A 16,662-nucleotide genomic window follows, 5' to 3' on the forward strand; every position below is an offset into this window, starting at 1 on the left:
CTACGAATGCTGGTAAAGAATAAATTGTAAAAAGACACATGTGATGTTATTTTCCAAATAAGATTTGAAAAGCTTTGGAAGTTTATTTACAACACTATTTACATGGTTTCGGAGTAGTACACTTTGACATTTTAATACAGTTCAGCAAGAAAGGCGACGAAGAATAAGAAGGGGGCGTTCCAGTCTGTGTAAACGGGAACCCCCACCACACGAGAACGCCCATTTGTGTCTGCAGTGGGATGATATTGGATTCCGTGGACTTTGAAACCCGTCCCCACGCACAGGGCAAGAGGAGGAGCAAGAGGATTATACCAACAAGGATCTTGAGCTCTGCCTTATTTATTTTTTGCACTTTGAAGGGGACAGAGAGCAATGGGTTTACTGGTGCCAATCCTGCTGGCTCTTCTAGCCTCTCTATTTGGAGGATATTACCTTTTAGGAGCATTCAGAAAGCAAAGGCCAGGTGAACCCCCATTAGATAGAGGTCCCATTCCCTGGTTGGGCCATGTGTTGGAGTTTCGCAGGGACACAGCAAAGTTCTTAGAGAGGATGAAGCAAAAACATGGGGACATATTCACGGTACAACTTGCTGGGAATTACTTCACATTTCTCATGGATCCTTCATCTTTTGGTGCTGTCTTCAAGGAGGCCCACACAAAACTGGACTTCAGTGCTTTTGCAAGGAAGCTGGTGATCAGAGTTTTTCATTTCTATCCAGAACTTACAAAAAAGAAATTTCATGATTCCAACAACAGACATCTGATGGGTGATGGACTAGTATTATTGACAGAAAGTACAATGAAATTTTTCCAAAATCTCATGCTCCGCAGTATAGGCAAAGGTGGAGACCAAAATACCTGGATTGAGGATGGACTTTTCATGTATAGTTACAATATTGTTTTCAGGGCAGGGTACCTATCAGTGTTCGGCAATGTGTCTTTAAGGGAGGCCGGTAGCACTGAGAAATCCTTTGAGATGGACAGAATACAATCTGATGCAATGTTTACAGAGTTTCATAAATTTGATCAATACTTCCCCAAACTGGTGTATGGTGTCCAGTCACCCAGAGAGAGGATTGAGATCAGGAAGCTAATGAGAATGTTTTGGAAAACTTTGTCATCACAGGTTGTCAAGAATAAGGGGAATGCCAGCAACTGGGTGCGTGAACAGCTGCAGACCAGCGAGGGACTAGGAATGAAGGAGTTCATGCAAGACCGATGCCTGTTTCTAATGCTCTGGGCGTCCCAGGGAAACACAGGGCCTGCTGCCTTTTGGCTATTAATGTACCTCATGAAGAATCCAGAGGCTATGGCTGCTGTGAGGAGAGAGGTGGACAGGGTTGTGATGGAATCTGGGCAGGAAGTGAGGCGTGGTGGCCCTATCATCAATCTGACCTATGACATGATCCAGAAAAGTCTGATCCTTGACAGTGCTCTTGAGGAGACCCTGAGACTGACTGTTGCGCCCGTTCTCAGCAGAGCTGTGATGGAAAACATGAACCTCAAAATGTCTGATGGTCGTGCGTATCAGATTCGACAAGGCGATATAATTTCTCTCTTCCCTTACACTGCCATTCAAATTGATTCCAAAATTCACCCTGACCCACTTTCTTTCAAATACGACCGCTTTCTTAACCCAGATGGCAGCAAGAAAACAGATTTTTACAAGAACGGGAAGAAGTTGAGGTACTACACAATGCCGTGGGGAGCTGGTGTCAGTATGTGCCCTGGCCGTTTCTTTGCTATGAATGAGTTGAAGCAGTTTGTGTTTTTCATGATATTATATTTTGACTTTGAGCTGAAGACTCCTAATGAGGAGGTACCTGACATTGATGTTAAGCGATGGGGTTTTGGGGCCATGCAACCCACAAGAGATGTTGGTTTCCGATACAGACTCCGATTTTAAATTAGACATCACACTTTTGAGTTAAATGGATGGTAACCTCCATTTTTGTTTATGGATGGTAACCTCCATCCAACTTGTGTATGTTATGTTTTCAGGCACCTAATCTAGTACAGTATCTTAAACCTATAATGGTTGCATCATGGCAGAATCATCTTTAATTAATCAAATGTTAAATAATACATACACACACACGCACATGCACACGCACACGCACACACACACACAGTTGAAATATAAGGAGTAGTATTGCTAACTGCTAAAGAGAGCAAATCTCTGATCCCTGACATCCTGCACAGCCCCCTCCCTACCAAATTTGTCCTGTAGCTAGTTAAATATATTCAAGATGCCATGAACCCCCATTTATGTTTTCTCATGTCATAACTTACTATGTTAATATATACAATTGCATGTGTGGTGTTAATATAGGCAAATATTAATATTTGTATTATTGGTAATTGCAATCAAGTTTAGACCAGTCAGACCGCTCTCTCATGAGAAGGGCTTAGTGATCAATATGTAATGGCGTTTGTGAACATATAACAGGATTTCCAGCCAGGGCACAACCTCAGGGGTGGCACAGAGTGGCAGTTATCCGCATACAATAATGTGCTCTTGGTGATCTATTAACTGAGAAATCTCTGAGGTCATCAGTCAAAGAGACAAGGGGTGAGGAAGGGAGAACAGAAAGTTCGGACATGATGCAAATATTTACTATTTAGTTTAAACTGTGTGCAGCGTGTGTTATTTTTGTCGTAGGCTATTGTAGTGTCAGTGAACCCATTGTTTCACCTGGAATAAAACACTGTTGAATAAAACAAATAGCGTTATGACTAATTCTTGACATTCTGAGCATCGAATTTTTTTGCATTCTGGGGAATTGTTATGCACCAATTCAGCCACACGGATATCTATTTCTACCATCAGTTGATGGTAGAAATTCTTAATTTATGTGAAGGAATAAAAAAATACAACAGTTATCCGGTGAAAATCAAAATATAATGGAATATAATGCAGTTTGTATTGTGGAAGAATATTACTATACCCTTAGAGGGATTATAATTAATATCTTGCCTATTCTATAAGGATGAAAAAAGCGGGGAGCCTTCTGAAGAGAATCTTGCTTCTTAGAAAGGTCATCCGATGTTCTGTGCCACCAGAATGTACTAATATTCAGGCCCGGGGACCAAGGTGACACAGGGAGGATTCAGATATAGACAAAGCATCTATACTGCTTGTGCAGGGACAGAGTACCCCCTGGTGTGAAGAGTCTGGTGGTGGTGTTATATATAAGTGTCCTAGAAGCTTATCCGTATCTTGGTATCAACCCCTGTCCAGACAGAGCTTCACGTCAAGCTCTGTCATCATCACTGTTGAAAGCCCTTGCATTCGCATAATTGGGACCTATGGGATCAATTACTTATCATCTAAGATGTCGCCAAAGAGAATGAAACGGATATCTTATTATTATTATAAATTTATCATGCACAGCAGAATAGCACATTATTATATTTTATGTGTTGGTTATAGAAAGTTAACTTTACGTAATGAACATTGCTTTAATTTATAGTTTTTCAATAGTTGCAACATAGCCTTTAAAGGAATTTGTAAAAACAACTTATTTCATGTTATCTTCCAATGCAATATATAATGTACTATCACCCACAAAAGTGCAAGATCTAAATAAAAGTGAACGGTGATGTACTTTACTTTACTACTACTACATCTTTAATGCATTGCATCACATATCCATGTAAATTAATATATTTAACTGGAATCAGCGTGCAAACAAAAACAACCTACCGACAGATGGGCATTAATTGAACTTTTGCTGAACTCCTGTTGTCACGAGAACCAGCCAATGTCAGGCATCAAACCCGCAAGCTCACAGGAGAGCGTAAATGAAACAAACTGATAAAGAAGTATATATTCCACTGTCTTTTCTTCTTTGGTTGTCTGTCAGTCATCGTCTCACTGTTTTTAGCCCCCTGCTGCATTATCTGTCTCCCTAGGCTGCAGCAGATCAAACCACCTTTTACTATGCGTTAATGCTGACAACTGCCAAACAAGTTTGGCAGTTGTTTCCCCTTTTACTGATTTAAAAGGAAACACAAATATGTCAAAACTTTGTAACCAAGTTATGCTGCTGTTGAAAGTAGGCGTAATTGGACATTTCTCCCCCCAGCATATCGACATGCTCACTAGAAATTGTGTCACCTCTGATATGAAGAGATGATAATAACAGAACCACACGCCTTTCATTGCAGGTTCTTGCAACAGACCTTCTACTTAACATTGGGCCTCTCTCAATTCCAAGTATGCCACATTTGAACTTGTGTACTCGGTAGTTTGTACTTGGCGAGGTCTACTCGGGAGGACGCAGTACCGCCATTTGAACAGCAGCATTATGGATGACGTTACCATCTGAGCTAATGCATCAGAATTATAACTAATGGTTTGTAATTTTCTCATTCGCCATTGATGCTGGTTTCGCATCGCAAAATGCATTCTGGGATACTTTGCTCCCCCAAGTCCACACAAGTCACCTCTCATCTTCGATAAAATGGGTGGAGCAAGAACCGATCTGGGCATTGGGAGTGTGATTGGCTAGAAGCAAAGAATGGAACAGTACTTGGGCTGCGACTGATGATGTTTCACAAGAACAGTACAGACGCTGATTGAGGAAGGGCCACAGTTCCATGAAAGTCTTTGCATCGTTATTTTCTCCTCGTTATCGACATGTGGAATGTGTCACAGGGATGTCGCTACAGATGTTAAGTGTCACAGTCCTTTCGATCAGCAGTCAAACTGCCCTAGCATCATCTACTTATACAACATTGAAAATACAACATTGCTCAAGGGTTTGGTATAGGAGGCATTTAAGAATTCCGCAACACTATACACAGAACCACCTAAATAATCCCTACTTGCCTTTTAAATCTGCGTCTGTATCTTGATATTGATATTGGTTGTCTTGAAACCATGAGTCCATCCTGGAGTCTGTCTCTGCCCTCACCACATGTTTGGACAATGAAAACGATGGTGTCTTAGCCATTGTTGGCAGAACAAATGACACGGGATTCACAGAAAGTATCCCTGAACAACCTTGCCGTCTCCATTTTTAGATTACCCCTAGGATTGATGTGTGTTATCATGAATATTGATAGATACCACATTCATCTACATCCATCTCTACTAGCCAGCAAGTTCTGTGTGGAGATTATCACTGTTCTGTGTTTGCGTGTGTGTGTGTGTGTGTGTGTGTGTGTGTGTGTGTGTGTGTGTGTGTGTGTGTGTGTGTGTGTGTGTGTGTGTGTGTGTGTGTGTGTGTGTGTGTGTGTGCGTATGCGCGTGTATGCATGTGTATAGATATGTGCAAGTTCAAGCTTCTTTCCTTTGTTTTTCTGAATGCTATTGTGTAGTACTATTTATCTGGCGCGAGTGCAAACAATTGCATTGCATTGCTTACTCACGATCAACATGAAAGATGATGCTGTAACAATGGTACCAAAGTGAGTAGTATAAAAAAAAAAAGCAATGCAACAAGACAATAAAATATGTTGTTTTCATCTCACCCTGCGATAAAAGGATAATCGCTTTAAAGAGTGTCACAACTCCCTTGGTTCTTTTCGGGAATGTGGCAGAGCAAGCATGACTTCAAACTCCATTGAATATCTCCCAAGGTCTTCCTAAGAGTAAAGACAATTACCAACGTAGATCTGGAAGAAAAAATACCATGGAAGATCTAGAATGAGAATGACCAGCATCGATCTAGAATGACAATGACTTGAATAACTATTACAATGCATATCTAAAGCTCAATTACTAATGCGCATCAAATATCCCAGCCATCATAATCGTTAACACAGCATCTCGCTGTGTAGCTCTTTGTCGTTGAGAGTTCCTTGTTCTTTGTTTTTGTGTCGTGTCAGGTTTGAAGGAGTCAGAGGTTGATTGGTTAGTAGTTCTAGTTGTGCATTTCAGTTGGTAGATTTAGCTCAGGGAGTTTCAAAGTTGTTCTAGAGCCCAGGGTAAATCCACAGCTCCGCAAAGATATGGTCCGGAAAGGGGACAATTCCTGTTCTACGTTGCACAAACTTTGGTTTTATCTGAATAATTTGCACACATTGGGCCCTATTTTAACGGTCTGAAACGCAAGTGGGAAGCGCAAAGCGCAAGTAGCTTTGTGGGCGGTTCTACGGCGCTATCGCTATTTTACAGGCGGATAAATGACACTTGCGTCGCGGCGCAAGTGTCAAAAGGGTTGGTCTGAAGCAGCCTAGTTACCCGTAGGTGTGGTTTGGGCGTAACGTCCAACAAACCAATGAGAGTGCCAGCTCCCATCCCCTTTAACCCTCATAGGGTGTTCGTTTTTTTGTTACACAGGAGGTGCTGCTGGGTCTGGTGGACCCATTGCATTTTAGGCCTTTTAAATCAACATAATCTAACTTTTTTTTTTAAATACTCACTAAATGGTTACTTCAACCCAATTGCAAGTAATATAAACAACACATATGTTAAATTTGTTCCCTTTACCTTTGTTAAATCACATTTATGAATAGAGGTGCCACTCGTTTTTGTTTATTTTCGTATTAGCATGTAATAAAATAAGGAAATGCATCATAAAACAGGCATAACTGGGAAATTATCAACATTTTAGAAATTGAAACATACTCAATAACATCTGTCTGAACAACACATTAAAGCCTTTGAACACAGCCATTATACGTATATCAGTCTATACCACACATGAGGGGCAGAGTCTCACTGTGTGTGTATTGAATGTGTATTTTTTGCACTGGTTGCATGTATATTGTGTTTTATATTATTATGTATTATGTATATTGTGTATTTGTCTTTTACGTTTCGGAGCTGGCTGATGCTGATCCTCCTCTTCAAACTCAGTGTCAGACTCTGAATTTTCAGAAATGTTATCCTCACTTTCTGAAACTGTTTCCTCTGCATCACCATCAAAACCCTCTGTCTCTTCAAATATCAACTGTAAGGCAGTCTGAACAGAGAATAGCTTTGCCATCTTGATCAGTTGTGGTATGGAACCACACTGACAGAGATTTTGCTCACACCAAGGGCCCATTCACCTGCTTTACTCTCCACACACACACACACACACACACACACACACACACACACACACACACACACACACACACACACACACACACACACACACACACACACACACACACACACACACAGAGAGAGGAGAAAGGGAAAATGAGGGCGCACAGAACCTATGATTTCCACACTTAAACTAGCTCCGGGTCCACTAACGACCCGAACACCCTGTGTGTAATATAAATGTGATGGGGGGGTATACAGGGGGGGGGTCCTTGAAAATGTTTTTTTGATTTAGGTTCCTCACAGAAAATGAGCCAAAGCCAATGAATCTTAGTGCAAAAAAATAATTATTTGTATCACTTTTATAAAGCTAAAAACTGAAAACGGGTCCCACAGACCCGAACACCTTATGAGGGTTAAGAGCCATGAGCGCATTTGAATCGGACGAGTTGATATTTTGACAGCACGTCTGCAGTCTCCGATGAGACAGATGCACATGAATTTCAAACTGCAAATGGCTCAGTTTATTGCCAAATAATATGGCCTAATTCACACATGGAATAAGGGGTTTTCTTCCACAACTTCAGAAATACTGAGTCATCAAATACATTTCGGCAAAGAAAACGTATAACATATGATTTGCGGTAACTGTGGTTCTATTTAATGATATACGCAATACATTATAAACATTGTTTCTTATCAGTATTGTATGCTATCCTAATATGCATGTGTCCCCGCGGTAATAGACATTGCCATTGATTGTATTATGCGTTACGTGTTTAGGTTGCGTGTGTTTAAACAGAGCACACACGCGCGCCCGCATTCATTAATTCTTTTTAACACTCACTCGCGGTAAAACAATGTTTTTCACGATCAAATACTCAGCAATCCTAAAAGTTATGGGCATGTAGGCCTACACGATGTCTCTGTCAAGAAAATATGTGTTTGCTGTACGGTGTTTGCAGATGCATTGATTTAAAAGTACAACTTATTACCGCTGCATCAGCTGGGGCCTCATGTACTAAGGTTGCGTACGCATAAAAACGTGGCGTACGTTCTTTTCCACGCTCACGTTCAGATGTACAAAACGTGAAATGACCGTAAAAATGTGCGGTCCCCACGCCAGCTCCAGAGCTGTCGTACGCACGTTTCTACAGCTATTGTTCCTTTGGCGACACTTAGAGGTGACGCTGGGAAACTGGGAAAAAAGGTGAAAACAATGACTCAGAGTGATTTGCACATCAGAGACACACTAATGAACAATTAACACACCCTGCAATTATATGGGTGGCTATAAAAGCATGCGCAATGGATGAAGAAAATTGTTTTAAAAATGGCTGCGTTAGCGTTGTTAGAGGACATCGCAAATGGTCAAATCCGAAGGGCGCTGGAGACGCCGGGGCCGACGGAGGAGACGCCGGGGCCGACGGAGGAGACGCCGGGGCCGACGGAGCAATCCGTGCCCTCTCCTTGCTTGTCTATTCAAAAATAAAAAAATGAAGTTAATAAACACGAGTCAAAGTCTTTAATATCCTGGCATCTTTACGCACGACTTATGTGTATTGCAAGCAGCCAATTGTATGACCAGCATTTATGACTTCAGCATATTTACCTTGGGGATGATCGGTGTCCCCTTCATGGGCTCCCACCACTCCGGTGAGAGCTGTGTCACCGATCAAAGCGGCCACTCTCAAATCGAAGGGGGAGAGTTCCCCAACTCCCGTCCCCCCACCTGTTGCGGTCACGCTTCGGCGGTGGGCAGAAACCCTCCGCTTCACCTCCACCTTGAGGTCTGACCACTTTTTTTTAATTTCAGAGTGTGTGCGCTGCTGAGACCCCACTGCATTGACGGCCTCGCAAACACACTCCCACTCACTTCTCTTTTGTTTTGCATTTATTCCTGTTGACAGGGTTCCAATAGCATATGCTTGCGCATTTCTACCTCGTGGAGCAAAATCTCGAGCTCAGACTCTGTGAAGTTTCGTCTTTTGCCTCTGTTCATGGTGCCAGGTGATCGGATTAAGAGGTGAATCTCAGGTCCAGAGGCCTATTTAAATGAAATTGCATATTTAAATGAGGGCGTGGACAGGGAGGAGTTTGGCACCTCGGCATGTGCGCTCAATTCCACGTTGATCGAGATGTACAAAAGAAACGTGCTTGGATCCATGCGTTCGCACACTTTGATACATCTGAATTTATTTGTGCGTAAGACAGTTTCTGGGTTTTGGCGTACGCCAAGTTTCAGTATGAAATCCACGCAAGTCTTACGTGACTTTTAACGCCAAGGTTGTGATCTATAAAAAAACAACTTGACGGGAAAATGTGCGCAGCCCTAAGCAAACTCTGACCCATGCGTACGCATGGTTTGGAGGAAAAGGAGAATTGGCGACACAGACGGTGTGGTGGTGAACTGAAGTCAGACCGAAGAATTGCAGAGTGAGAAGAACGATTATGTTTTATCATCGCCCTTCATAAATTTAATTTCAACCCGTATAATGCGTCAAATCCTAATCTGAATAATTTAAATCCACTGCGTTATTTCTCAGTTATAACTCCAGAAATATCTCCTTAGAATAGAAATAAAAAGAAATTCTCTATATTTAATCCCGTCACTCCATACTGTCCACTGACGGCGCGACTGCATGGAATAAAGCATCTGTCCAACATGTGTCAATAACATAATATTTTTATGTGACACTGTAAACACCTGTAATCCTTAGCCCAAGTGAAGGAGTTCAAGTAGGCTACCTCGGGGTCTTGTTCGGGAGTGAGGGTATGGAGCGTGAGATTGGCCGGAGAATCGGAGCAGCCGGGGCGGTATTGCGTTCGCTTTACCGCACCATTGTTACGAAAAGAGAGCTGAGCCGCAAGGCAAAGCTCTCGATCTACCGGTCGATCTTCGTTCCTATCCTCACCTATGGTCGAGATCGCGGGTACAAGCGGCCGAGATGAGTTCTCTCAGAAGGGTGGCTGGCGTCTTCCTTAGGGATAGGGTGAGAAGCTCAGCCATCCGTGAGGAACTCGGATTAGAGCCGCTGCTCCTTTACTTAGAAAGGAGTCAGCTGAGGTGGTTCGGGCATCTGGTAAGGATGCCCACTGGGCGCCTTCCTTGGGAGGTGTTTCAGGCACGTCCAGTGGGGAGGAGACCTCGGGGAAGACCCAGGACTAGGTGGAGAGATTATATCTCAACACTGGCCTGGGAACGCCTCGGGATCCCCCCGTCAGAGCTGGTCAATGTGGCCCGGGAAGGGGAAGTCTGGGGCCCCCTGCTTGAGCTGCCCCCCCCGCGACCCGACCCCGGATAAGCGGACGAAAATGAGATGAGATGAGACTGTAAACACATAATCAAATGTCAATTAAATCCCAAGTGTGAAAAACCAAGCCACACTCCTCATCACAATCGTTGTCCGTTACTCTTGATGCTTTTCATGACAAATCAGCCATTAAAAAGGGGTTAAGTTCAAGAACATTTTACGTGGGTGATTACAAACTGATTATCCTAGGCGTTCTCGTCAGTCTTATTACCGTAACCCTATAAATACAGAGGTGAGCGCCGTGGTAATGCTGCACCATATGGCACTTCTGGCGGACCATGCAAATGGCAGGATTCGGAGGGAGAGGGTATTAAGGGACCATAACGACTTATTGGTAGGCTAGATAAAAATATGTAACTATGTCAGACCACTTCTTTTTTTAATTCTGGGACAGTGCGCTCCGTGCTACTGACAGAGTTCACTGCTGCAGCAACATGTTGCCACTCACTCTGCTTTTTGTTGGCGATCCCAATCCCGTGACCGCCGAACAAAACTACCTTTCGGGCCTCCATCTCACCCACAAGTGTCTCCACTTCAACCTCCGTGAAATTTCGCTTTTTTGATTTTCTCAGTACTTCTGCCATTGTTTCCATCAAGAAATAATAGTGGCGAAGTCACGCCCCTTCCGGTAGAGCTCATGGGACCTATGAGCTCGAAAAATATGAATGGGTGTCAATGGAGAGAAAATAATTATTTTCTGGTCCCGGTCTTTATATGCCCTGGATTACACATATGTTGTTTGTGGATTTAATGATAATTTTTCATGCAAAGAGTTCAACCGTTTATTGTGCAATTGTTCAGATAAAGGCTGTAGAGAAAACACAACGAGAAAGACTACATGGCTCGTATGTGACGACACGCTCCCTGCGACTGGCGTGGAGAAGACGACAATCTTCCCATCGGCATAACTGAAACTCTGCACGTGCCCCGATTTATGATGGTGTTCACCTCTTTCGATGCTTTTATCCTCCCCTTGGAAACAGCGGTGAAGTGGGGCAGAGAGATCGCCATCTCTGTGCCGAGTTCCAAGTGCGGGTGTTGTGACGTATATCATATGCGTCGAGAGCAGCGAAGAGCTGTAGTTCACAAAGCGGCCTCACATAAAACCTAAAATTATCAATCTTCTTCACGACAATTTTTAGTTTTCTTTGCATGAAAAATTATCATTCAAATCCACAAAAAACATATGTGTAATCCAGGTCATATAAAGACTGGGACCAGAAAATAATTATTTTCTCTCCATTGACACCCATTCATATTTTTCGATCTCATAGGTCCCATGAGCTCTACCGGAAGAGTCGTGACTTTGCCACTCTATACCGGCATCTGAGTCTGTTTTATATGCAGATCGCATTCATGAGGTCATTTGCATTGACCATTTATGGTTAAAAAGGGGCGTGTAGAGGGCGGAACGTGAAGCTGATTCAGCTGCGCACAATTGTAGTCAGTATGTGATTTATAAAGCAAAGATTGCGTACCGGTGTGCGTACGCAGTGTTTTATAAATCTGAATATTTTTTGGCGCACGCAAAACTTGGCTTCTGGGCGTACGCACATTTTTAGTAACGATCCCACGCACAGTTTTATAAATGAGACCCCTGTTCTTTCCCAAATAATTTACCAATAATGTGCGGCTAGGTAGATGGGAGAAGCAAAGTGTATGAGCGAGGTGCACAAGCAATTCACAGAAAGTATCGCATGTATGCATGCGCCCTTAAAATAGCATCTGAACAACGCGCCACTGACTTTAAACCAGGTATTTCCTGGTTGGGGTCTCATTTATAACCGTTGCGTACACACAAAACGGGGCTGAAATTGGCGTACGTGACTTTCCACGCCAAGGTTGTGATCTATAAAAAAACAACTTGACGGGAAAATGTGTGCAGCCCTAAGCAAACTCTGACCCATGCGTACGCATGGTTTGGATGAAAAGGAGAATTGGTGACACAGATGGTGTGGTGGTGAACTGAAGTCAGACCAAAGAATTGTAGAGTGAGAAGAACGATTATGTTTTATCATCGCCCTTCATAAATTTAATTTCAACCCGTATCATGCGTTAAATCCTAATCAGAATAATTTAAGTCAACTGCGTTATTTCTCAGTTATTACTCCAGAAAAATTCAAAAAAATTCTCTATATTTAATCCCGTCACTCCATACTGTCCACTGACGGCGCGACTGCATGGAATAAAGCATCTGTCCAACACGAGTCAATAACATAATATTTGTATGTGACACTGTATACACATAATCAAATGTCAATTAAATCCCAAGTGTGGAAAACCAATCCACGCTCCTCATCACAAACGTTGTCCGTTACTCTTGATGCTTTTCATGACAAATCACGCATTAAAAAGGGGTTATGTTCAAGAACATTTTACGGGGGGGGTTACAAACTGATTATCCAAGGTGTTCTTGGTCAGTGTTATTACCGTAACCCTATAAATACAGAGGTCTGCGCCGTGGTAATGCTGCACTATAGGGCACTTCTGGCGGACCATGCAAATGGCAGGATTCGGAGGGAGAGGGTATTAAGGGACCATAACAATTTATTGGTAGGCTACATAAAAATATGTAACTCTACGTTAGACCACTTCTTTTTTAATTCTGGGACTGTGCGCTCCGTGCTACTGACAGAGTTCACTGCTGCAGCAACATGTTGCCACTCACTCTGCTTTTTGTTGTTGGCGATCCCAATCCCGTGGCCGCCGAACAAAACTACCTTTCGGGCCTCCATCTCACCCACAAGTGTCTCCACTTCAACCTCCGTGAAATTTCGCTTTGTTGCTTTTCTCAGTAGCCTACTTCTGCCATTGTTTCCGACAAGACATAATACTTGCATCTGAGTCTGTTTTATATGCAGATAGAATTCATGAGGTCATTTGCATTGACCATTTATGGTTAAAAAGGGGCGTGTACAGGGCGGAACGTGAAGCTGATTCAGCTGCGCACACTTGTAGGCACTCTGTGATTTATAAAGCAAACATTGCGTACGGTGTGCGTACGCAGGGTTTTATAAATCGGAATATTTTTTGGCGCACGCAAAACTTGGCTTCTGGGCATACGCACATTTTTAGTAACGATCCCACGCACAGTTTTATAAATGAGACCCCTGCTCAGTAGCGCAATGGTATTCAGAAACGGCAAAATACCGTTTGCGCCAAAACACGCCTCCTCCTTCCGCCGAACCGCCCCTTGGGGCGCATGATCAATCCCTAATTTACCGGCGAGTGGCGGTGGTGGGAAAAGAATGCTCTGCGCCAGTTGTAAACTAGCAACGACACATGCGCCAGTGACTAAGTCACTTGCGCCAGATGCAAGATAGTGCCCATGGTGTGTCTGGATGTGGCTGTTGTGTGATAAATGTGATAAATGATAAATGTGTCCATTCCAGCAAATTGCTTCAACACATTTTGGTCCAACACTTTGTGTTTGGGTAAGCGCAGGCGAGAACGAGGTGGGCCATGTTTAGAATACAAGTTAAGTTGGGCGTGTCTGTGTGCGTCTCTGTTCTCTCTCTTTCTCTCTGTCTGTCTGTGTCTATGTCTCTCCCTCTCTCTTCTTTCTTATCTTGCCCTCGATTTGTTCATATCCTCCTTAGTGTCTTAAACTACTCCAAATTAGTACCCATGGGTTCTCCACATTCATCATCATCGACATTCTCTTAAACTTCCTCCTTCCCTGTTGCTTTTAATGGGAGGGGATTGAGCGGTGGGGATATTGGGGTATGCAGGTGACTGATGTGTTTCTCCTCTCCTTCTCCCGTCTCACCCTGTTCTGTCGATCCCCGGTTGTCTTATTTTTCACTCTGTGATTATTTCAAGTTTTCTTTGTCTTTTGGTCTGTAGGATTTCAGAGACGCCCGGCAGATCCCCCTGACGGCGCCTGTGGGCAGATTCCCTTTTTTCTTTGGAACGGCCATTTTCGCCTTTGAAGGGATTGGAGTGGTGAGTCCAGTCTCTAGAGTCTGCCTCATGATGTTTAACCAGTTGTTGTATCATACTTTCTGAAGTCTGGCTCGTTCCGCATTTCAGTACCGAACCAGACATGTCGCCGTGCGTGTGGTTGCAAAAGCTCACTCGTCGCATGCGCAATATTCCGTGAGCATGCTGGGCCGCTTTGAAGCGGACTAATGATTGATTGAATAATGAGGCCGATTGTTTTTCTTTCATTGCGAGTTATTGCGCCCCATGTCGTCAAAGGAGTATTTTACATTTTTGAAACCTGCTTAGGCCATTTTCTAAACTTGACAACTCAGAGTTTCTCACCTACGAAATGGTAGGGCATTTTTTTTCCCCATTGACTTCCATTAAAAAAATTGCTGGGTGACCACCTGCACCAATGGAGTTTGTAATAACCAGACCATAACTCGGCCATAAGTCATCAACCTACAGTCTGGCATGATTAAGGAGCATGTACCAAATATTTGTTCATTTTGGTTTACAGGTCAGTTTTCCAGATCTGTGGGTCGGTCCAAAACTTTGAAGGTACAGCAAAATCTATCCAGACGGAACTTATGGGTCCTTCAGAAAAAACGATTCAGCCATCAAATAGGGCTTGAATACCAAGTTCCAGAAATGTTGGCAAACAGGGCGGGGGGTGTGACCAGGAATAATAGCGCCCCCCTGTGGTCAGTGCTCGACTCTTAGGAGACCTCCTTACTTATTAGTGCTGTCAGTTTAACGCGTTATTAACGGCATTAACGCAAACCAATTTTAACGGCATTGATTTTTTTATCACTTGATTAACGCTCCTTTGGCTTGGCAAACGTTGTAGTTTTTTCACCTTCTGTCTAGCAACAACTAGTCACGTTAGAAAAACGACACCACCATACCGGGGGCCTGTACTACGAAGCTCGATTAGAGGGTTAGCGAGGTATGTTGAGCTGAAAGCCTGGGTTAGCTGTACCACGAAAGTCGATCTCTTTAAGCGTCGCTGTATCACCATGGTGACTTATGCTCGCAACCAAACCTGGTCGGGAGCAGCTTTTCAACTTATGCTGCGTTTGAGTATTCTATGCGAACCGACTCGGATCTCGGATCTCGGATCTGACGCCACGCCCACACTTGAAGCGTTTTATTATTTTGCTCGGTCGTTGGAGGAAAACATGGACGCCACCCGGAAAGCTGTTGTCGCGGTAGCATTGGCAGAGGACCAGGCGCTCCAAAATAAGTAGGGTATAGGCCATAGGCAGAGATACGGACGCAGTAAGGTATTGCAGTAATACGAGTGACTGAAATTGCCATTTAATCTACCAAAGTGGTCCAAGCACAATGATAACAGTTTTACTTCAAATCACACAGGGCGCAGCCATCTTGAATTCTGTCTCGGAATTTTGCTCGGTCACCACTGAGTTCAACCGAGATGGCGAGTTTGCCGTCCGAGGAAAAGGGGCGTGTTTGTGCGTGTCGCTAGGCAACGTCCTCGGACCTCCGAGACGGATGGATAATAAAACGCAGCATAAGTGTACCCGGAGATCGGCAACTTAAATCAGCGTGCACAGCTTCCTAGCCCCTCGTCCGATAATGGCGTCACCATTTGTGGGTGTTCCCGTGGACGTTGACGCACTTATCGTACAGGCGTCTCTCCGGAGACAGAGGGTTTTTCGGGACAGAACCGATCCCTGGGCATTGTCTGACGATACTCTTTATGAGAGATACAGATTCTCATCAGAGGGTATTCGTTATTTGATCGTCCTTGTTGGACCGTATGCAGGCAATGCAATGCTACACAAAGAAGCCGTGCACTTACTGTTGCGCTGTGTGTCTGTGTTTGAAGTTCAAAGGTGGCCCCACGTTCAACGTACATTAACCTTGTGCCTTGTTGTCCATTATCCCTTACATAACCGCTATGTCAGTGACACAATTAGGCCTAGGTATTTTTTATTCTACAAATTCATATTATAGCTGTGAGAATTGTTAAAAATCACCTCCATAGTCGCCCTGGAGTCACAGGGCGACAGAGTCTCCTGCAAGAATCAGGGAAACCTAGACATTCTTTCCAAAAATGAAACATTTAGAAGAATACGTGATACTTTGCTTTGATAGTAATATACCTCTGATTGGAGATTGATTGTCGGCGGCTCCTCCAAAATAATGTTAGGCTTACCTTCAACTAAAAATGATAATTATTTTACCCTCAATCATTTCACATTTGATTAGCAAGACAATTATTTATGTCCATTGCCAATACATGAATACATACTCATTACAAACGCCTTGGATGTCGAGGCAGTGGGGTTATAGGACATCCCCCCTTCCACCATCATCGGCCGACCCTCGTTATTGGCCAGAGCCAGCTCCTCCGAAGTGGTGAAGGGCGGTGCGGCGGTATTAATTTGGGCCTTCATTTTATTTGCTACAGGTAATC

At 43.5% G+C, this 16,662-nt stretch overlaps 1 protein-coding gene across 1 annotated transcript; it reads left to right on the forward strand.

Annotated features, from left to right (window-relative positions):
• Nucleotides 1-358: 358 nt before the first annotated feature.
• Nucleotides 359-2,714, forward strand: LOC115561466 (7-alpha-hydroxycholest-4-en-3-one 12-alpha-hydroxylase-like). Its single transcript, XM_030381558.1, has one exon. It carries the CDS (start codon nucleotides 373-375, stop codon nucleotides 1,903-1,905), a length of 1,533 nt encoding a protein of 510 aa, XP_030237418.1. The 5' UTR covers nucleotides 359-372; the 3' UTR covers nucleotides 1,906-2,714.
• The last annotated feature ends 13,948 nt before the right edge of the window (nucleotides 2,715-16,662 follow it).

This window comes from Gadus morhua, chromosome 16 (assembly GCF_902167405.1).
Source record: "Gadus morhua chromosome 16, gadMor3.0, whole genome shotgun sequence".
Classification (NCBI taxonomy): domain Eukaryota; kingdom Metazoa; phylum Chordata; class Actinopteri; order Gadiformes; family Gadidae; genus Gadus; species Gadus morhua.